At 37.1% G+C, this 23,679-nt stretch overlaps 1 protein-coding gene and 1 pseudogene across 3 annotated transcripts in view; one reads left to right on the top strand and one right to left on the bottom strand.

Annotated features, from left to right (window-relative positions):
- Positions 1 to 23,679, bottom strand: part of COP1 (COP1 E3 ubiquitin ligase) — a 259,773-nt gene that overhangs the window by 191,663 nt on the left and 44,431 nt on the right. For 2 of the 3 annotated variants that reach the window (XM_040446709.1, XM_040446710.1), the window contains 3 exons: positions 19,837 to 19,913; positions 18,484 to 18,603; positions 10,435 to 10,503 (listed from right to left, as the gene is read on the bottom strand). In XM_040446709.1, coding sequence (XP_040302643.1) covers positions 10,435 to 10,503; positions 18,484 to 18,603; positions 19,837 to 19,913 — 266 coding nt within the window. The remainder of the gene's footprint in view (positions 1 to 10,434; positions 10,504 to 18,483; positions 18,604 to 19,836; positions 19,914 to 23,679) is intronic. The other variant, XM_040446711.1, reaches the window with a different exon arrangement.
- On the top strand, positions 12,489 to 13,441 carry LOC121011908 (dnaJ homolog subfamily A member 1-like; annotated as a pseudogene).

Here is a 23,679-nt window from a genome sequence, read left to right as displayed (position 1 = left end):
TTAAGATATTCTTCCTCTCTCTCTCTCTCTCTCTCTCTCTCTCTCTCAAAACAATTTAAAAATTAAAATATATTTAAAAAAAAACAAATGTAAATAGATACCAACACCAGTACTGTGTGATAAGTTACAAATATAAGGTAATATCTACAGCAACCCTTAAAAAATGTATACAAAGAAATGTACTCAAAACCATTATGAATAAATAAAAATAAAATTCTAAGAAGCATTCAGATAACCCTTAAGAAGAAAACATAAAAACAACAGGGGCACCTAGGTGGCTCAGTTGGTTAAGCGTCCAACTTCAGCTCAGGTCATGACCTCATGGTTCGTGAGTTTGAACCCCGCATCAGGTGCTGTGCTGACAGCTCAGAGCCTGGAACCTGCTTCTGATTCTGTGTCTCCCTCTCTCTCTGACCCTCCCCTGTTCACACTCTCTCTCTCAAAATTAAATAAACATTAAAAAAAAATAAAAGAAAAACAACAATAACAAAAACCGAGGTGCCTGTGTGGCTAAGTCAGTTAAGTGTTAGACTCTTGATTTCAGCTCAGGTCTTGATCTCAAAGTTTGTGAGTTTGAGCCCCACATCTGGCTCGCTACTGTCACTGCAGAACCCACTTCAGATCCTCTCCAGCCCCTCCTTAGCTCTCTCCCAAAAATAAACATTAAAAAATACATATATATATATATATGTATGTATTTAAAAAATAATAATATAAAAAAATAAAATAACAAAAACCAACAAAGGAAACATAAAACAAAGAATAAAATGGTAGGCTTAAGCCGTAACACTTCTATTAAATGTAAATGGTCTAAATATACTAGGACTGATTCTGGCGGAGTGGATAAAAAAAAAACTCTTGCTATCTTTAAGAAACTCACCTCAAATATAATTATTCAGTAATTCATGTAACAAGGAAACAAAGACTCAGTAAAGATGCAGAAATTTTTTGCTACACATTTAACAAATGTTACACTGCAGCATGCAATTGCAGAAAAAACAGTCTTTTTCAAAGACAAATCTTTCAAAATTTAACCAACAGTTAAATGCAGTTAAAGTGACAGTGCAGGTATCATATTTAATATCTGAAGGACATTAAACACCAACTATTTACTGATAAAACACCAACTATTTACTGATAAAAATAGACAGGATTAAAACACCAACTATTTACTGATAAGAATGTAATTAAAACAGCAATCAGTAACAAAAAGGCAACAAGAAAACTCCAATGTCCAAGTAATAATTTTACTTCTTTTTTAGTGTTTCTTTATTTCTTTTAAGAGAGAGAGAGAATCCCAAGCAGGCTCTGTGCTGTCAGCGCAAAATCTGACATGGGGCTTGATCTCACAAACCCTGAGTTCGTGATATGAGCAGAAATCAAGAGAAAGATGCTTAACCTACTGAGCTGCCCAGGAGCCCCCTAATAAATTTACTTCTAAATAACCCATAGGCCTAAGAAAAACTGTAATGAAAATTAGAAATTCTCTTGAACTAAGGAATAACAAATAAAATACCATACCGAAATCATCAGATGCAACCAAGGAAAAATTATGGCCTTAAATCCCTATATTAGAAAAAGCAGTATGCATAATATGTACATCCAAGTTAAGAAATTAGAAAAGGAATAATAAAATAAAACCAAAGAAAGTAGAACAGTAGAAATTATAAAGTGCATAAATTAGTCAAATGGAAAGCAAAAATAAAAAGAGAACAGAAACAAAGCCAATAGTTGGTTCTTTTAGATAGACAGACTCATAAAACTGGCAAGAGTGAATCAAGAAAAAAAGGGAAAAGGGAACGCAGCAGTAAGCAAAGTCAGGAATGAAAGTTATTACTAAACACTCTGGGGGGCGTTCAAAACTTAATATTAAGACCAATCTTACACCAATCCATTTGAAAATTTAGATGAAACAACTAGAAAAAGCATAACATGTCATAGGTGATATTTAAAACAAAAACTGAACAATCGTAACTGTTGAGTAACAGTTATTCTGTTATTCTGTAAGAGAATAAGCATTAACTGCATAAGCACCTTAAGTGTTGCAGTAACTAATCAATAGTTTAAAACTTTCTGCAAACAAACAACAAATCCAGAGAGTTTCTTCAGTAAAATCATTAAGCATTCAACAAAAATATCCTCCCTAGACTACACAACTCTTCCAGAAAACAGAAGAAGGGTACATTCCCAAACTCATTTGATAAAATAACAAACTTTATAGCAAAGCTGGACAAGATCAGCATAAGAAAAAACTTATAGGACAATCTCACTAATGAAAATAGATGTAAAATCCTAAACAAAGTATCAGCAAACTAAACAATACAGAAGAGGATATACATCATGGCCAAGTTTGGTTTACACTAGGAATGCAAGTAGGGCAAACAACCATCCTGGGGCGGGGGCGGTGGGGGGGGGGGGGGTGTTCCTAGAATGCAGAATGTTCAGTGATAAAAACAGAATATGCCTGGGCAAATCAGGATGGATGATCACCCTAGCTGCAAAGCTAATTGACCCTTTTATGTTAAACCAATTTAATTACTCACATTCACAGAATGAAAAAAAGTAAGTATCATCTCAGATGCACAAAAATTTTGGAGAATACTCCATCCCCACTAAGGATTAAAGGGGGAAAAAAAGTCCTCTTAGGAAACTGGGAATAGAAATTTACTTCCTTGAACAATAAAAAGTACCTACAAAAAAACCTACAGAAAACATCATACCTAATGGTGACACGTCGAAAGCTTTCACTTTGAGATCAGCACCAAGACTAGGATGCCCCGCTATCACCACTTCTATTCATCATTGTACCGGATGTCCTAGCCAGCAGAGTAAGACAAGAGAAATAAATAAAAGATATAAGGATCATAAAGAAAGAAACTAAACTGTTAATACTTGCAGATGACGATGTGTATACAGAAGACATAAAAGAATCTACAAATAAATTATTAGAATTAATAAGAATTTAACAAGGTTGCTGGATAAAAAAATTACCTATAAAAATCAACTATATTTTTATGCACCAGCAACAAACAGTAAGAAACTGAAATTGAAGACACAGACATTGTTTATAATAGTATAAAAAAAATTACTGAAGACCTAATAAATCTAAAACAAAGGTGTGTAAGAATTCCCTAAAAAATATCCAAATTGTGAAGGACATTCTTAAGGACCTAATTATATACAGAGAAATCCTTCATTCATTGGTCAAAAGCCTCAATATTGTATATGGATATACTCTCCCAAATTGATCTACGGAGTCAAAGTAATCCCAGTTTAAAAAAAATCACAGCAGGTTTACCATGTAAATGTACCAGCTGGTTTTAAAATTTATATAGAAAGGGGTGCCTGGGTGGCTCGCTCAGTTGAGCGTCCGACTTCGGCTCAGGTCATGATCTCACGGTTCGTGGGTTCAAGCCCCGCGTCCAGCTTTGTGCTGCCAGCTCAGAGCCTGGAGCCTGCTTCAGATTCTGTGCCTGGAGACACAGCATCTGCCCCTCTCTCTGCCCCTCCCCCACTCATGCTCTGTCTCTCAAAAATAAAAAGTTAAAAAAATAAGTAAAATAAAATTTATATAGAAATAACAAGAGCCATAGATAGCTGAGAATTTCCTAAAGAACAGTAATTTAAAGCTCTAGCATTTACCACAACATAGTTCTGCAAAAAGATAGACAAATAGACCAGTGAAGCAAAAAAGAGAGCCTAGAAATGGACCCTCACATACATGGACACATTATGCATGACAAAGGTCGTGCTTGAGAGCAATAGGAAAAAGATGGACTTAATTAAGGATGCTTGGACAAATGGATATCCATATGAAAAGTTGCCTATCCTTCACATTATACATGATAATAAATTCCCAAGTAGATTATAACCTGAATGTCAAAAATAAAAATAAATAAATAAAGCTTCAAGTACTTAATATGGCAAAATGTCCTCATGACTGCAGGTGGGAAATTCTGTATCTAACTCAAAAGGCAGGGAAGACCAATAACTCTAACTCTATTAAAAACAGGGGCACCTGGGAGGTTCAGTTGGTTAGGCACCTGATTCCTGGACTCTTGATTCTGGCTCAGGCCTCAATCTCATGGTTCCTGGGATCAAGCCCCAAGCGGGGCTCTATGTACTGAGAGTGTAGAGCCTACTTGGCATTCTCTCTCTCCCTCTCTCTTTCCCCTCCCCTGCTGGTGCTCGAGCTCTCTCTCTCTCTCAAATAATAAACTTAAAAAAAAAAAAAATAGAAACTTTTGTTAGTCAAACGACATCATTAAGGTAATGAAATAAGCAGCCCAATTAGATGGGAGAAAATATCTACTAAAGATAGAGATAGATAGATAGATAGTTCAAAGAATTTTTATCTAGAATATATAAACAACAAACCATTAACAAAATCAACTAAATAGAAAAGATGCAAAAAACTTTAAACAAGTACTTTACACACACACAAAAAATCCAATCAGCCAGTAAAAAACATAGTTTAACTGGTGCTCAACCTCATTAGTCATTAGAAAAATGCAAATTAAAACTACAAAGAGATAGCAGTACATACTCCCCAGATTAGCTAAACTGAAAAAAGTCTATTGTGATACCAATAGACTTTTGGCAAGAATACAGTGCAGTAATAACACACATGAAACACCTGTAGGAAGAGTAACTAATACAACTACTTGGGAAAAGTTTGTTATCTACTAAGTTTGAAGATATATTTTGTCCTATGACTCATCAGCTCCACTCCTACATACATACCAAACAGATATACATGCATATATGTGCCTGGGTACATACATAAGATAGTACCATTGTCTGTGAATAGCCCAAAACCAAAAACAACTCCAAAGCCCATCAACCACAATGGTTGAATGCGGTATATTCAATTAATAAAATACCATGCAACAAAACTAATCTACTATAGCCATATACAATATGGATGAACCTTAAAATTGAGTCTCAGACAAGAACAGAAAAAAACAAAACGTGCTGAAGTAAATCTTTTGAAGTTCAAAAAAACAGAGACTCATAAATACTTAGGCATCAAAATAATAAAGAAAAACAGGGAGGTGATTAATTATCAGAATACTGACCGACTTAATGGACAAGGGAAAAAGCAACAATCTGGAAAGGTTAGGCAGGAACCTTGGGAGTCCCAGCAATAACCTGACTGTTTAATCAGGACAGTGGTTACATGGATGGTCATTCTATAAATCTTTAAACTGTAAATTTGTTTATGGACTTTTTTATTTCATATAAAAACAATACAAAATTCACTGGAACTCCAAACAAAACCAAAAAGAAACCCAAGACTTACTTATCAAAACTGTCTGCTCCTGAGACCAATATTACATATGTTAACTAACTTGAATCTAAATTAAAAAGAAAAAAAAAAAAGCTACGGCAACTGAGTGGCTCAGTTGGTTAAGCATCCGACTCGATTTCGGATCAGGTCATGATCTCAGAGTTCATGGGATCGAGCCCCACATTGGGTTCTGCACTGACAGTGCAGAGCCTGCTTGGGATTCTCCCTCCCCCTCTCTCTCTGCCCTTCCCCAGCCTGTGCTTGCTCACTTGCTCACTCGCTCGCGCTCTCTCTCTCTCTCTCTCTCTCAAAATAAACATTAAAAAAAAAAAAAGAATGAAAAAAAAAAGCTGTCCTATTTCAGTAAATTAAACAGGTACCACAAATGTCCAGAAACACATTTTGAATTTTTTAAAATATTTTTAATGTTTATTTTTGAGAGAGAGAGAGAGAGAGAGAGAGAGAGAGAGAGAGAGCGCGCCTGAGTGTGTGAGCAGGGGAGGAGCAGAGAGAAAAGGGGACAGAGGATCCACAGCAGACTCTGCCCTGACAGCAGGGAGTCCAATGCAGGGCTGAAACCCATGAACCATGAGATCATGACCTGAGCTGAAGTCAGATGCTTAATCGACTGAGCCACCCAGGTGCCCCCAAAAGTTAAAACTAAGTCAAATGAAATATAAGGCAATCATTTAAATGCTGGTACAAATTTGACTTTTACCTTAAACCCAGGGCCCTTTTGTTCCATCTGACCATGAAGAAAGAATAACATGTTCATTTAAATATATTTACTTATTGGGGCACCTGGGTGGCTCAGTCGTTCAGCATCCAACTTCTGACTTCAGCTCAGGTCATGATCTCACAGTTTGTGAGAGCGAGCCCCACCTCGGGTCTTTGCTGACAGAGCAGACCCTGCTTGGGATTCTCTCTCTCTCTGCCCCTCCCCCTCACTCATATGCATTCACATTCCTCTCTCTCTAAAAATAAATAAAAACTTTAAATATTTATACTTATCAAATGCTGTGGTAGGCAGAATCTAAGATAGCCTCCAAAGATTCCCACTTAGTATTCACACCCTTGTGTTAATTACCTCTCCTGGTGTGGGTTGGACCTAATGATTTGCTTCTAATGACCAGAAGATAGTACATGTGCTGGAATGTAACTTCCAAATTGGAGTGACTGCTGTCTTCAAAACGTTCTTTCCTTCTCACTTGCTCCCTCTGAGAGAAGCCAGCAGCCATGTAGTAACCAACCAATGGAGAAGTCCATTTGCCATGGTATCGGTATCCCTTTCCAACAGCCAATGGGTGAGCCTGGAAGGATTCCTATCCCAGGCGAACTCTGAGGTAACTGCTACCCTGGCCAACACCTTGACAGTAGCTTGCTAGAAACCCTGAGCCAAGGCACTCAGCTACATTGCACCATGATTCCTGACCCAAGATATTAAACGTTTAATGTTTCAAGCCATTAAATTTGATGGTAACTTGTTACACAGCAATAGGTAACAAATGCAAACGCCTACTATGTGTCCTCTTAATATCTGAAAAAGAGTCAGTAGGGAAAATTAACTCAAAAACGAAAAATTAAATGTAGGATTCTAATAGCCCTAAAGTACTAGCAAGATGTGATATTGAAGCAAATAAGTATGTTAAATCTGAAAAGCAGATTTAACTTCTTAGATTGGTATATATAAATATCTAAACCAACGTGCATCATGACCCCAATAAAAGTTAAGTATAAGATCACAAAGTTAATTTTCAAAGTCTGAATGTTAATCTTAGGAAAATAAATTCAAAAGTAGTACTATGCCGCCTGGTCAGCCTATACTTTGATTGAATAAGTTCAAGTATAAATTACACAACAGGACATAAGACCTCTAACAACGATATTCATTTTGAGGATTAAGTATGCAAATATACTTCATAATATATGTGAAAAAATATAACACTTCATTCTGTGGGTACTAAATTAATCAACTAAATTCCTAGACTAAAGTTTCTTATGATTACATATCAATACTGGTACCTGACTCCAATTATGGAGAAATTTATGAAATTCAATCAAAGTGATAAATTTTTAAAGTCTATTGACATAGCACTAAATTTTCAAATGTTTTAAACTTTGTTAACCTTGCTCCTCAGTGTCTCTTACATAATTAAACCTGAAATACTCAAAGCATGGGCACAACAACAACAAACAAAGAAAACCAAAATGTAGTAATAACAATATAATCAATGCACAAAATAGATATCAATATCCAGAAGTACTTAGAACTAGTGCACTTCATAGTTAAATTGCCCACAGTAAGAAAATATGGTTCAAAATGGAAAAAGAAATCATTCAATCACAAAGACCAATCTAAAGTCAAACCATAAAATTCTACAGTACAATTAACCCAGACATTTAATTGCAAAAACACAGAAACACAGATACTAAGAGCTATGGATCAAAAGCGGTATCCTAGAAGGTACTATTAGAGGCCCTCAACCACCACATCCGAGAGAGGAAAAATTACAATCAAAGGATGAATTATTTACTAGAAAATAATTTTCTGTTGTTCTCTCCCATTTCTGAACATCCTGTCATAGCTTTAGTTCCAAATTATCTTTTCAAGGATGTTTCTACAGCAAACACAGAAATACTGAATTTGCCTGTGACAGAGGGCAGATTTATTTTCTGATCAATATGATAAAAATAATATCTCCCTGCAGGGCAAAGACTAGATACGTTTGCCAGAGACCCCTTTAAAAGCCTGGGATTTCTCAAACTCGGGGTTCCTTTGTTGTTACATAAATACACTGTATGTGCAGCATTCGCCTGAGCACATCTCTACGACACCCTGGTGAGACTTGAGGTTCAGAGAAAACACAAACATGAAGCAGGTGCACCAAATGTGCCCACAATAAAATCCTCTATCTCCAGCCCAGAAGTCTCCTGTAACTGATAGCACAAATGAAAGTGTTACAGGCTAACTTGTGAGATTGCTAGTAAGGTAATAATCTCAGGATCTTCACAGTTTTTTTAGAGTTATATACTGTATCCTTTTATTACCTGAGACATTTTAAAATCTAACAATTTTGTTGCAAGCATTAGCAGACCCCTAGAAAAGCAGTGAAAAACCAGGGTCTAATAAAAACCTTAAATAATTCAGGACACAGGGACTCCTGGGTGACTCAGTAGGTTAAGCGTCTGACTTCAGCTCAGGTCATGATCTCATGGCTCGTGAGTTCGAGCCCCACACCAGGCTCTGTGCTGACAACTCAGAGCCTGGAGCCTGCTTTGGATTCTGTGCCTCCCTCTCTCTCTGCCCCTCCCTGGCTCACACTTTGCCTCTTTCTCAAAAATAAATAAACATTAAAACAAAAACTTTTAATAATAATTCATGACACAGATAATGACCAGCCGTTTACTTAACCCTCAGACACCCTCATGTTTGGACTACACACTTAATTGAGTCATTTACTCACTCATTATCACGTAATTCCTCATGTACTTAATCCCATGTTCAAGGAGTTTAAAGTCCAAGGCAGAAAGAAGCGTATGTATGAAACTACTGCAAAACAATTTCGCATTCTGTCTTAAAAAGTTGGGAGGTATGTATGCGATATGAAAAACTATCACTTTTCCAAAGAATTTTCTATAGCAAAAAGACGTCGAGTGTACATATTAAAGTAATAATTTCATTTCCATATATCATAAAATTTTCAGCTTTGCTACGCAACGTGTGGTCCAAGGACCAACAACATCATCACCTGAAGCTTCCTAGAAATGCAGACTATGGGGCTCCAAAACACACCCCCAACCAGAACCTGGATTCTAACTATCTTCAGGTGATTCTTATGCAGATCAAAGTTTAAGTAGCCACCAAAAGAAAAAAAGAGAGGAATAAATTTTAAATTTATAATGAAAATGTTTTTGTTAATAGACATATTAAAACCACAATTATTAGCTCAGTAAAGCTTAAGTTTAAGAAAACAAGTGAAAAACCAGATAAAGAATATTTAGCTATCAACAGTATCATAGTACAGGAAAATCCAATTGGAACAAAGTAAGAAAAAGTAAAAACAGATATCACGAATAATCGAAACAGGGAAACATCAAACTAAGATAATGTAAGGTTCTGACAACACACACTAACCATACTTCATCACAATAAAAACATCTCTCTTTAGTTTCAAAAACAGATGGCCTAGAACTGAGCACATAATAGACATTACATGTATTTTCTAGGTGAATAAAAAAATCTTACTTAGAAATCTTAAAATAAAAATATAAGAGATTTGAGGACAGTTCAGAATTTAAATGTAGAACTCCTTTTTGAAGTTATATTGGCATTCTCCCCATAATACAGAATTTTGCCTTTGATTTTCCCATATTTTGTACAAGTGTGAAATGATTGAAGAATTTTATAAATGTCAAATGAAAAAAATCCTGATTATAAGATTATTAATAAAAAATTACCTTTTAGCTATCCTGCATGACATACTTTCCAATTTCCAAATAGGCAGCTATGTTTTTGCCTGTTTTTCCCCCCAGCATACATTTCTGCCATAAGAAAAATACCTAAGACTTTATTATCTAAAGTTCCGAAGTTCTCTTTTCAGGGTGTCATTTGATAATTCTATTTTCTGTTCTTTAGAGCTTTGAGGTAAGTCACTGTATTCAATCCTACAGAAAACTTTTCAGTACATCTCCAAAAAGGGATTTTTAAAGTACCAATTTGTAGGGGTACCTGAAGGCTCAGTCAGTTAAGCATCCGACTCTTGATCTTGGCCCAGGCCACAATCTCAAGATTCATGGGATCGAGCCCCACGTAGCCTGCTTGGGACTCTCTCTCTCTCCCTCTCTCTATGCCCCTCCCCTGCTCACGTGCGCTCTCAAAATAAATAAACATTAAAAAATAATGATAAAGTATCCAAAAAAAGTAAAAAATAAAGAATAAAAATGTTTTAAAAATAATAACAAAGTACCAAGTTCTAAAGGTAAAAGTTAAAATAACAAAGCATAAGGAAACTGCCTACAACTCAAAAGCCTTTTTTAAATGTTTAAATAAACTTTTGAGCATGAAATGCCTTTACAAAAATGGGCAATAATAGGAATAGTCAACAGTAAATGAAACTTTATGTAAAACATACAAAATAATATACCTCTCTCTTATTTCTTCTTGCAACCTTGAGGAATTCCATAAGGATCTGTAGTTGGGCTGCATGTGATTCCTATAACAGAAAATTATAATTGTTCTTTTAAAAACATGACTATGAGTTCAAAGTTTTCTTTAACACTGCAGTATAACCAGTATGAAACAACTTCATGCATCCATTTAAATCAGCCTATAACTTCTATTAATCAGTTTTCTCATTTACTAACTGGCATTTTTAAAAAGAAGCCATTTCCCCAAAACTAAAACTCATTTTAAGAAACAGGGGTTTTAAATTACACTTCTCATCTACCATACTGAAAAAACTGCTTACAGGAAATGGCAATTCTGTTATCTGCCCTAGCATTCTCTTCCAACCAAACTAAGAGAACACCAAGACAAAAATCATAGTGGATTCAACATAGTTCCTGGAAACTAAAATCACTTTCTCCAAAGGCAGAATAATATTTGGGAAGGAATTCATACCTTTTAGAAATGAAACTTACTATTTGTGGCTATTACCTACTCACACAAATGTGAGAATATATGTCCATAGAGAATTTCAGTCAAAAATCAGACATTTAAGAACAAATATTTTAATATAATCAAATGAAGGAAGAGGTAAATAATCTGAATTGTTAAGTGAAACAAACATGTAATAGATAAAAGATAATTATAAGCTTGACAGTTTCTGGGTATAAAATATAAAACTGCAAATATTTATCTGTTACTGTTAAAATTCACACAAAGAAACAAGGAATTCTAGGTGAAACTGATGAATGAATATATGTAAAAAGAGCATCAAAAGCTAAAAATGGAATGAGATAGTTTATTAACAAAGGTAACTCTAATTTCTTATATATTTCAAAAGAAGAATAATAAAGACCAGAAAATCATTTCCAAATCAAACAAAAATTAATAACAAAAAATAATAAAACTTTCATTTACCTTGTTATGCAACAGAATTAATTGTCTGGGGGCATTTGTTAAAACAAATAGGGACAATTATATTTGATTCTGTTACTCTAGAAAATATTCCAAGAACCTTTGTTTCACAAGTCTCCAGGGACGTCTGGATGGCTGTTAGTAAGGCAACCTACTTGATTTCGGCCATGATCGCAGGGTCTTGGGATTGAGCCTTGCACCCAGCTCTGCATTGAGTGTGGAGCCTGCTTAAGATTCTCTCTCCCTCTCCCCCTCCCCGCCTCTCTAAAATAAAATAAATAAATAAAACCAAGTCCCCAGATGATAAGAATAAGCCAGTCAAAATTTGACAAATCCCTAAATATTATACATATCACAAAAAGGCATGGCCACCCACTCCCAGAGTCTATCCCCTATGAGGAGAGGGTTCTTCATATTTTAAAGGGTAAAAGGCAAAACAGATCAATGAAATGTTTAAGTCAAGACAATAAGGACAAGGGAGAACAAATATAAAGAAGCAATCACATTAGGATATTCTGATTAACATAACTGAATTAATGTCTCACAAGTGAATAAATTTTTAAAACATAGTATCATGAAAATTTTAAAGTGAATTGTTTTCCTGCAAAACAAAGTGGTATTTACTAAACCTTAGACACATTCCTGAAAAGCTAAACTATCACACAGAACAAACTCATCAAGGCTCTGTGCCCCAACAATGATGACAAATACCCTTCTGCACCCTTCTTAGGACTTTTTTATACCGATTATCTATAAATGGAGCCTGCTTGAGACTCTGTCTCTCCTAGTCTCTCTCTGCCCCTCCCCTGCTCACGCTCTCTTCTCTTTCTCAAGATAGAAAACTAGCTCTGCAAAAGAATGTGATTTGCAACAAATATGAAGGCTGAGGTTGTAGGAAAGGAGTGGCACAATGCTGTCCCAATTACCAACATACTGGGATGCAAATAAGAATCCGTCAGATAGGGAGCACCTGGGTGGCTCAGTCGGTTGAGCTCCCAACTCTGATTTCGGCTCAGCTCATGGTCTCAAGGGGCTCACGTCATGATCTCAAGGTTCGTGGGATTGGACTCTATGCTGACAGCATGGAACCTGCTTGGAATTTTCTCTCTCCCTCTTTCTCTGTCCCTCCCCTGCTCACTCATGCTCACAGGCTCTCTCAAAATAAAAAAATAAACTTTTTAAACAGAAAGAAATAAAGTTTTTTTTCACCAGATGGGACCTGGAATGGCTCAACAAATTCAATCTGTGTCCACAGAGTGCCAGGACCATGGGAAAGGGATCAGACCTAAAGACAGATGTAAAAGCTGCAATGGGAGGATGATAGTTCAAGAAAAGAAGATTCTAGAAGTTCATATTGACAAAGGCATGAAAGATGGTCAGAAGATAACATTCCACGGTGAAGGAGACCAAGAATCAAGACTGGAACCAGAAGATATCATCACTGTTTTAGATCAGAAGGACCATGCTGTTTTCAATGGACAAGGAGATTTTTTCATATGTATGGATATACAGCTGGTTGAAGCACTGTGTGGCTTTCAAAAGACAATATCTACTCTTGACAACTGAACCACCGTCATCACCTCTCATTCCAAGTGAGATTGTCAAGCATGGAGATATCAAGGGTGTGCTAAATGAAGGCATGCCAATTTATCATAGACCATATGAAAAAAGGTCACCTAATCATCACATTTAAGGTAAACTCTCCTGAGAAAGGCTTTTTCTCTCCTGACAAACTCTCTATACTGGAAAAACTCCTACCTGAGAGGAAGGAAGTAGTAGAGACTGATGAATTGGACCAGGTAGAACTGGCAGACTTTGATCCAAATCAGAAAGATGGCACCATTACAATGGAGAAGCACATGAGGATGATGAACGTCCTCCTGGGGGTGATGCTCAGTGTCAGACCTCTTAACAGGGCTGGTGAATAACACTATTGGCATGCTCTACACAGTAGCGAGTAAGTGAAGGACCACAATCATAGCTGACTACTTCCTGTTGTTTTTAATATTCAACTATAATACTGTTTTAAAAGTTAAATGAAGAGGGGCACCTGGGTGGCTCAGTCAGTTGAGCGTCCGACTTCAGCTCAGGTCATGATCTCAAAGTTTGTGGGTTCAAGCCCCACAACAGGCTCCGTGCTGACCGCTTGCTCAGAGCCTGGAGCCTGCTTCAGATTCTGTGTCTCCTTCTCTCTCTGCCCTTCCCCTGCTCATGCTTTGTCTGTTTCTCAAAAATAAATAAATGTAAAAAAAAAAAATTTTTTTTTAAGTTAAATGAAGAATAAACTCAAATATAAAAGCTCTGACTTTGCTGTATGTATGATGACTTCAGTGTACAAGGTAAATCTGTTTAGCACTTGTTAAAACTACTTTTTAACCGCCCCCCCCAGCATTTGTTAGGCCATACCTTGTAACTGATTTCAGTTCTATGTACATGAAACAGATTAGACTAAAATGCTAAGTGTATGTATTGACTTCAGTGTATGACCAAGCTATGAAGGTAAGACTTGTAATTAATTGGTAATCAAAGAACTTGATTTGTAGAAGTGTTGTCTGTAGTTATATTAAGTGGGATTCAATATGATGCCTCTGCATTTATTCTATTGCCTGAACAGTTACTTGAAAAAGGTATGCTAGGGGCGCCTGGGTGGCGCAGTCGGTTAAGTGTCCGACTTCAGCCAGGTCACGATCTCGCGGTCCGTGAGTTCGAGCCCCGCGTCGGGCTCTGGGCTGATGGCTCAGAGCCTGGAGCCTGTTTCCGATTCTGTGTCTCCCTCTCTCTCTGCCCCTCCCCTGTTCATGCTCTGTCTCTCTCTGTCCCAAAAAATAAATAAATGTTGAAAAAAAAAAATTAAAAAAAAAAAAAGAAAAAAGAAAAAGGTATGCTATGTAATCTGGCCTCTGGTTCCAGTGATAGAAAGGACACCTTTCTAAAGAAGGAGTTTACTGCTGCTTGAGGGCCTGCACTCGTACAATGGCATTCCCTTCTGCTGTGCCATCTTTTTCTTTTTTAATATATATACACACATATATATATCTCAGTTCGGATTAAGCTTTTTTTCCCTTCTCTTTGGACCATGATAAACTTCAGAATAATGACTTCGGCAGCGGGGAAACTTAGAGTGAGGAGACATTCATGGAGAACTTAATTTCCATGTATGAGATAGGAAGGTGTCACTTTAAACCATGTAACTAATGCTCCAAGTAACTGTAATTTAATGTTGCTAGTATAGCAAATTACAATGAATAGCTTTAATTGTAGGTTTAAAAGTCATGTTCGCAAGCTTAAATCTGGATATCAGAATTAAGCAATTCTTGAAATGTATGAATGTTTCCTTAATATACTGATTACAAAGCAAAAATAAACAAAATGAATACTCAAAAAGTTTGCTTTGGTGGGGGGGGGGGGAAAAAAAACCCCCAAAAAAATATCCTCTGTGTCCATCAATGGATGAATGGATAAAGAAGATGTGGTATATATATATACAACGGAGTATTACTCGGCAATAAAAAAGAATGAAATCTTGCCATCTGCAACTACATGGATGGAACTAGAGGGTATTATGCTAAGCAAAATTAGTCAGAGAAAGACAAACATCATATGACCTCACTCATATGAGGACTTTAAGACACAAAACAGATGAACATAAGGGAATGGAAGCAAAAATAATATAAAAACAGGGAGGGGGACAAAACAGAAGAGACTCTTCAATATGGAGAACAAACAGAGGGTTACTGGAGGGGTTATGGGAGACAGGATGGGCTAAATGGGTAAGGAGCATTAAGGAATCTACTCCTGAAATCACTGTTGCACTATATACTAACTAATTTGGATGTAAATTTAAAAAGTAAAATAAAATAATAAAAATAAAAAAATAAAAATTTCCTGTTACCACCTAATAAAGCTTAAAAAAAAGATTCAAAGGAATCCAACTATTTCCAAGTAACTTAACTTGTGTCAGAACAAAGCTCAGGAGTGTATAAAGTAACAGGAAAAAAACCAGCACTAAACAAAATGAAATTTACAATTCCTGGCATCCAATCAAAAAATTAATAGTGTCCAACACTTAATTTTGGCTCAGGTCATGGTCTTGATCAAGCCCCACATCAGGCTCTACGCTGACAGCCAATAACTGACAAATCATCAGGGAAATGTAAATCAAAAGCATTATGAGATTATCACCTTATACCTGATACAATGGCTATTATCAAAAGGAGAAGAGCTAACAAATGCTGGTGAGGATGTCAAGAAAAGGGAGCCCCCGTGCACTAGTGGTGAGAATGTGAACTGGTACAACCACTGTGGCAAACAACAGTATGGAGGCTTCCCAAAAATTGAAAATAGTCATGCGGCTTTTCACCACATATCTGTTGGAAGGCTTCTAGGTACACAGGCAGCACCATGGCTACATGGCTTCCCTGGGGCACTTGGCCTTCAGATATATAAGGCACTGTGTCCCAGGTACCTGGAGATAAAAACTGTGATGGAGCAAATCCCTGAAATACAGAAGGACCAGTCTCACTGCAAGCTACTGAAACCTCTCTGCACAAGGTGGCTGACAGGCACCAAAGGACCAATTCAAACACCTCATTGCTGGAGGCATAAGGAAACCCTTGGGAGGGCAGTTCTGAAGAGAAGTTCACGTTAAGAATCCTCCCTCACTTTTCAAAACAAAAGCAAAAGCAAAACAAAGCCAATGCTGGAGACAGAGGTGCTGGGCAATGAGATGGGCAGCCTGGCCACCATCTCTGAACCTTGAATGAAACTTCTGGGCATTCTTAAGGAAAATAAAATTGGAAACAGAACTACCATATGATTCAGTAATCCTACTTCTCAGTACTTATCCAAACAAATGAATCCCTATGCTGAAGAGGCATCTGAACCCCCATGTATACTACAGCATTATTTACAATAGCCAAGAAACGGAAACATCCTAAGTGTCTGCAACCATGAATGGATAAAGACATGGCTATATATACAAAATGGAATACTAGTCAGCCATGAGAATAAAAGAGATATTACCACTTGCAACAACATGAATGGACCTTGAGGGCATTATGCTACGTGAAGAAAGTCTGACAGAGAAAGTCAAGTACTGTATTGATCTCACTTACATGTGGAATCTTAAAATCCACCATACTCATAGAAATCAGATTTGTACTAACTAGAAATGGCAAGGCAGGGGGGAGGGGGTTGGATGAAGGTGATCAATAGGTACAAACTTCCAGTTATAAGATAAATAAGTACTGAGGATGTAATATACAACATGATGACTACAGTCAACACCACCGTATGGTGTATTTGAAAACTGCTAAAAGAGTAAATCCTAAAAAATTTTCATCACAAAAAAAAACCTTTTTTTTTATTTTTTTTCTCTTCTTTATTTCTCCTGTATCTATATGAGATAATGGATGTTACTAAACTTACTGTGGTAATCACTGCACAATACATGTATGTCAAGACATTATGCTGTATACCTTAAGCTTATACAGTGTTATATGTCAATCATATCTCAATAAAACTAAAAGAAAATAAATAAATAAAAGATAAAGCCTCCTCTTCTAAAAACACAGGAGAAATTCCTGCCAGTCCTGTGCCCCAAAAAGACACAGCAATGGAGAACCATTCTGGTAAGCACAACCTCAGCTACTCCCTCGTCCTACTAAAAGACTCCCATTCTATCAGATGCAATCCAGATCTAAGCTATGTTAATAAAGAATCCACCCACAGAATTTTTTAAACTGAAACTGGAAAGGAAAGCCCCTTTTCTTTCAAAACATAAATACAAATGAAGAAAGTACAAGTGACTATATTACCCACCATGTGATAAGAATCTGAGAAAAGGAAATCAGACCTGTCCCAAAGAAACAGACATGAAAAGCACCAAAGATCCAACAACATTCAAGTGACTGATCTCATTTCCTTATAGTCTCCAGAGAAGCTATGGTTCCAATCTTCCCCATCTTTGGTTGTTAAACTCTTCCTTTTCATATATGTCAGCTACTCACTCACTTACTTTACCCCTCCTTTTCATTTAAGCTAGGTCACGGGGACTCTGCTCCTGCTAAGGTGCAAGTTGCTCCTAATGGATCATATTCCATTCTTGACTAATACACGCAAAATCACATTTTACATTGCTTATGTTTACATAAAATAAATGCAATTTTACATTTATTTCCTTTCATTAGATGAAACAGCATATATATAGTTCCAGTTCCCATCTTTCTATAAATTATTTAAGCCATAGACTACAGCTGCCACCAACGGACACCTGCTGAAAGGATTTTATATAGATAAAAATAGTATATATTTTCTCTTCTAAATCTCATATGTGAAGAAGGGAAGATATGGCAAGGAATATATTAGAAAAAAATGACCAATATAATTGTTTTCCATTAAAATGAAGCTGTATTTTCTCACGTCTTTCTTATCACTCAGTTTTTCTTAATATAAACTGGACAGTGCAAGTAAGTTGTATATAAGAACTCTGTCTTGGGGCACCTGGGTGGCTCAGTCAGTTAAGCGTCTGACTCTTGCTTTCCACTCAGGTCATGTTCTCATGGTTCATGAGACTGAGCCCCACGTTGGGCTCTGGGCTGACAGCAAGGGGCCTGCTTAAGATTCTCTCTCTTCCACTCTCTTTGCTCCTCCCCTGCTTGCTGTCTCAAAGTAAACAAATTTTTAAAAAAAGAAGAAGGGCACCTGGGTGGCTCAGTCAGTGTGGCATGTGACTCTTGATTTTGGCTCAGGTCATGATCTCACGGTCGTGGTGGGATCCAGCACCACATTGAGCTCCACGCTGAGCATGGAGCCTGCTTGGGATTCTGTGTCCCTCTCTCTCTCTGCCCCTCTTCCCCACTCATGCTCGCTCGCTCGCTCTCTCTCTCTCAAAATAAATAAATATTTTAAAAAAGAAAAAAAAAAGACATCTGTCTTTTCTTTTACTTGGAAAGGGGGAATTTGTTAGAAGTGATACCTTGAGCATGCTCTTACAGAATAAAATTGAATGAACTGAGTGGCAGACACTACCCTATTATTTTTAAGCATTTCTAGATCTTTCTCAATGCAATAAAGAACACCAGTTAAAATTTTTTAAAGTTCAGCTAACACTTACTGCTTCCAGCTGTTTCTTCTTCTGCACTAGTAATTCCAACATGAGGTTGACATTAGCCAAATCAAGGTTATCTTGGTCAGTTCCCAACAAATCCTGAAATATTTGCCACCTGTGGCCATTCTAAAAATGAAGAAAAGAACCATAGCAACTTCAAGAAGATTGTTTCAGAGAGTCTAAAACAAATGCTTAACTGCTACTTCCTAATATGTTTATGACATAGATATAAAAAATATACTTTAATATTCTAACCTACTCCTTCCAAGCAAGTGGCTCCTAGCCTTCTAATCCTAAATTAAACACTACTTCTCCCTTAAATGAATTTAGGTAACAGATACAAAAGTAATATTCAAGACAAATATTAAGTGGGCACAGCTAACAGTAGAATTCCCTTCAAAATAAGTGCTTGGATTTTGGATGCCTTGGTGGCTCTGTCGATTGTCCAACTCTTGATTTCTGCCCAGGTCATGATCTCATGGTTCATGGGATAAAGCCCTGTGTTGGGTTCTGTACTGGGACTGTGGACCCTGCTTGGGATTCTCTCTCCCAATCTCTGCCCCACCCCCTCCTCAAAATAAGTAAAATAAACTTTTATAAATAAATAAAGAAGTGCTTGGATTTTAATTATCTGTCTAGCCATATTTTCAACTTTGTACTTGGTAAGTTATTAATTTAAGCTCACTTCCCTCAATAAGTTTGGGACTGATCCTCTTAAATTCAGAATCTTCCAATAGTTTTTCCAAATTACCAACCACAGTTTCACCCTGCCACATAATCCTCTAAATGTCATGTGTTACAAGCCAACATGACTCAGTGTGATCCCACAAGACCATTCAAAAGATAATCACTAAATTTTGGACAATGCAGTTAACAAAGTTCTTTATTAAATAGAATAAACTTAAAACAAATCTCCTTTAAAAAAAATCAATGATATACTAAGCTTTGATATGTAATTAATATTATGGCACCTGGGTGGCTCAGTTGTTAAGCATGTGACTCTGGCTCAGGTCATGATCTCACAGGGTTCTTGAGTTCAAGTCCCACATCGGGTGAGCTCGAGTCCTGTTTCAGGTGAGCCCTGCTTCTTTCTTTCTTTCTTTCTTTCTTTCTTTCTCTTTCTTTCTTTCTTTCTCTCTCTCTCTCTCTCTCTCTCTCTCTCTCCCCCTCCCTCTCTCTCTCTCTCCCCCCTCCCTCTGCCCCTCCTGAGATTCTCTCTTTCTCTCTCTCTCTCTCTGCCACTTGCTCACTTGCTCACTCTTTCTCTCAAAAAAAAAAATTTTTTTTTAAATTAATTTTAAAACATCAGAAACAACAAATTGAAATTTATTAAAAATAGTAATAAGAGTTGAAACATACGGTGCTACTCACTGAGTGGTCCAATTTGAACCTCTTTTCCTCAAATCTTTGGTTCTGTTTGAGAATGAGCTCATTCACTGAAAAGAGAAACAAAACAAAAAGTACAATTCGGATTATTGTTAAACGCATCACCTAAGTGTTCTGTTTATATGGGTTCAATTCTCAATTTAAAAAGCCCCCAAATTAAAAAGATGCTAAGCAGAAAATGCTAGGTTTTCATTTTATATTGAATTTGAAACAGTTTTGCCACAGCTACTACCACAACAGCTATTATCACTACCACTACTGCCTTAGGAGAATTGTTTAGAATATATGCTTTCCTGTATGTATCTCAATGACACTATCAGCACCTGGAGGGAGACAATTCTTCACTGTATTAGACCGCCCCATCCTCCACACGGTACCTGATTGATTCTATGAAGTAGGCACTAACCATTTTTATTTGTTCTTCTTTCTGTTTGTTACTTTCCTATAAATACCAAGGCAGACACTGTCAGTTACCTATCAAAAACCATCCTCCCCCCTCTTTTTTAAATAACAACATAATTTTCTCCCAAGTGTCAGGCTGCCATAGGCTTTCAGAAAAGCCAGGTCCCACCCCAACCCAGTATGACTGGAAATCTGGAAGTGCTTCGAGCCATCTTGCAGTCTTGGGGCGGGGGGCGGGAGCTAGTCAAAGAACCAATGGGGACAGAGGAACAGAAAGAGAGAACTTGATACTATCACTGAACCACTGAATTAACCAATTCTACAAATTCTTTTTTTCTGTCTTTAACAGCCAACTGATAATAACAAACAAAAACAACAAAAACCTGATAAAGAAAAAGAAATTAGCACTAAGCCAGTTTAGCACTAGTCTAACACTTTAATTTATAGACATTATCCTATGGGTCATTCTCCCCATTTTAGAGATAAGAAAATTAGAGAAAGCATCAGGAACTCATTCATGGTAACACATATGATATAAGAGAACTGGGATATGAATCCAACTATCTAATATTTCCCACTATACCACAATCCAACAATTAATATTTCTTTTTTTTTTTTAATTTCTTTTAATGTTTTATTTATTTTTGAGAGAGAGAGTACGAGCAGGAGAAGGGCAGAGAGAGAGAGAGAGAGAGAGAGAGAGAGAGAGAGAGAGAATCGGAAGCAGACTCCATGCTCCAAGCTGACAGCACAGAGCCTGATGCGGGGCTCGAACTCACAAACCATGAGATCATGACCTGAGCCGAACTCAATGCTCAACTGACTGAGCCCCCCATGCGCCCCTCTTTTTTTTTTTTTAATTAACGATTAATATTTCTGAACAAACCAGAGAGGTATCAAGCCCACACTAACAATCCACACTTCAATGATAAGTAAGACTCAATCTAAGACTCAAGCAACTCTGAGTAGGAAGACAAATGTGTATGGTGCAGGAGTTGTAACATAATGTGATAATTGGTACTATCGCTGAAACAGCCTTACACGGAACACAGGACAAGGAGGAATCGAAGTGTAAACGAGTAGGCTACACATAGAAAGTGACATTAGAATTGGGCCACAACATGCACAGAGATTCACTAAGCAGAAAAAGAAGTGGAAAAGAATTCAGATAACGGTGTGAGAAAGAGGGGGGAAAGTCATTAAAGACCAGGAGATAAAATGACTTAAAATCACTATGCTGACACACAGGGTCATAGTGATTCTGTTAATGATTAATGGACTACAAACTAAGGCTGGAAATGTAGACAGATGGCAGACTGATTCTGAAGAGCCTAGGATGTATCTCACAAAGTTACTATTATAAACCAGGGAAGAGAAAGGAAAGCTTGAAATAATGCAGTGGGAATAAAGAGAAGTACATGAATAAGAGTTTAATGTTTCAGTAACAGAATCATCCATTTGAATAAAAACTGTGACTTAAATTGTAATACTTTGTGTGTATACCACATTGCATTTTACTGAGAAATCTTGTATACCACTTAACTTGAAGGATATTCTACATCCATAATTATACTTCTCTGGATCCTTAAAACGGCCACAGTACTACGAACAGACAACGCACTTCTATTGCTAACACTTCCATTCTAGCAACTATCTTTTTAGAAGCAAGAGAGTATAGTTAAAGTGCACACTTTTAAGACTGACTACTTAGGGGGCGCCTGGGTGGCGCAGTCGGTTAAGCGTCCGACTTCAGCCAGGTCACGATCTCACAGTCCGTGAGTTCGAGCCCCGCGTCAGGCTCTGGGCTGATGGCTCGGAGCCTGGAGCCTGTTTCCGATTCTGTGTCTCCCTCTCTCTCTGCCCCTCCCCCATTCATGCTCTGTCTCTCTCTGTCCCAAAAATAAATAAATGTTGAAAAAAAAATTAAAAAAAAAAAAAAGACTGACTACTTAGGACCAAATTCCAATTCTACCAATATGACTGTGTAACTTTACACAAGTTACTCAACTTCTCTGTGCCTTAGTTTCTTCACCTGAAGAATGAGTAGGGCAACAACTCACAGGACTGAAAATTAAATGAGTTGGTTTACACAAAGCACTTATTTCACAGGACTGAAAATTAAATGAGTTGGTTTACACAAAACACTTAGGACACTGCTTAGCAGTAGTAAGGATGTTAATATACTTTATTTACTTTTTCTTTCCTTTTCTTAATTTAAATTTTAGTTAACATACAGCACAATATTGGTTTCAGGGATAGATTCTAGTCATTCATCACTTACATACAACACCCAGTGCTCATCACAAGTGCCCTTCTTAGTTATTTACTTTCCTTTCAAGTAAGGATTTTAAACGTAACACTGATGTTGTCCCTTCAAAGAATAATAAAGTCATTCATAAAGGAGGTAAGAAAATTCAATTTACAAATTTTATATACAGAGGGGAGAGATGAGGCAGGAAGCTGGAGAGAGCTTTCACACCATGGATGGATAGGGGGAGCCAGAGAGCAAGTCTTGGCAGGAGTGGAAGACAGCAACAGATGGGGCAATAGGTCAGGACAGGGACAGGAAGACTTCACCTCACAGGAGCCTCTCAATGACAGGAGAAAGCAAGCTCTCAAGAGCAAGTAGGATGGAAAGAATAGTGAATGTGTTGGAGGAGGAAAGGTAGGAGGGAATTAAATGGAATGCTATTAAAGGTAGAAGAAGAGATGGGGGAAGGAAAGTCAGAAGAAAAAGGGTCTAACAGTGTAGTGTTTAGGGCAGGAAAGGCAAAATCAAGGTACCTGTCTTGACAAAAAAGTGTATAATGATAATGACCAGAAGGCCAAATCCTTCTTGAGTGTTTGGCTTCCAATTCTTTGCTTTCATTAAAATTGAAGAAAGGACTTGTTAACTAATAGAGCATTAAGTTTCTTTTTGAGGATAAATCAAAATGCTTTCTTTCTTAATTTCTTAATTCAGAACAAGGTCAAAAAACTGAGTGACATTACTGTTATCAAAATTCCTTCACTCCTCATCAACTTATTTATGTAAGCAAAGTTTCCCAATACTTACACTTGAAAAAGAAAAAATCTTAAACTTACGTCATGTTATATGTCCATTATATATTAATTTTTTTAAAAAACTATGATGATCCTGGGGTGCCTGAGTGGCTCAGTCGGTTAAGCGTCTGACTCTCGACTTCGGCTCAGGTCATGATCTCCCAGTTCACGACTTTGAGCCCTGCATCAGGCTCTGCAGTGACAGCGCAGAGCCTGCCTATGATTCCATTTCCCATTCTCTCTGCCCCTCCCCCACTGGGGTGCTCTGTCTCTCTCTCTCTCTCTCAAATTAAACTTTAAAAAATAAAGAGATAAAAGTTTTACTTTTAAATAACCATATTTACAATACTCCTAAAGTTACATCCTTTACAA

The sequence above is a fragment of the Herpailurus yagouaroundi genome, unplaced genomic scaffold, assembly GCF_014898765.1.
Source record: "Herpailurus yagouaroundi ecotype Mexico unplaced genomic scaffold, PumYag 195, whole genome shotgun sequence".
NCBI lineage: Eukaryota > Metazoa > Chordata > Mammalia > Carnivora > Felidae > Herpailurus > Herpailurus yagouaroundi.
The sequence above is the reverse complement of the archived record's forward strand: the minus strand, read 5'-3'. Positions and strand labels throughout refer to the sequence as shown.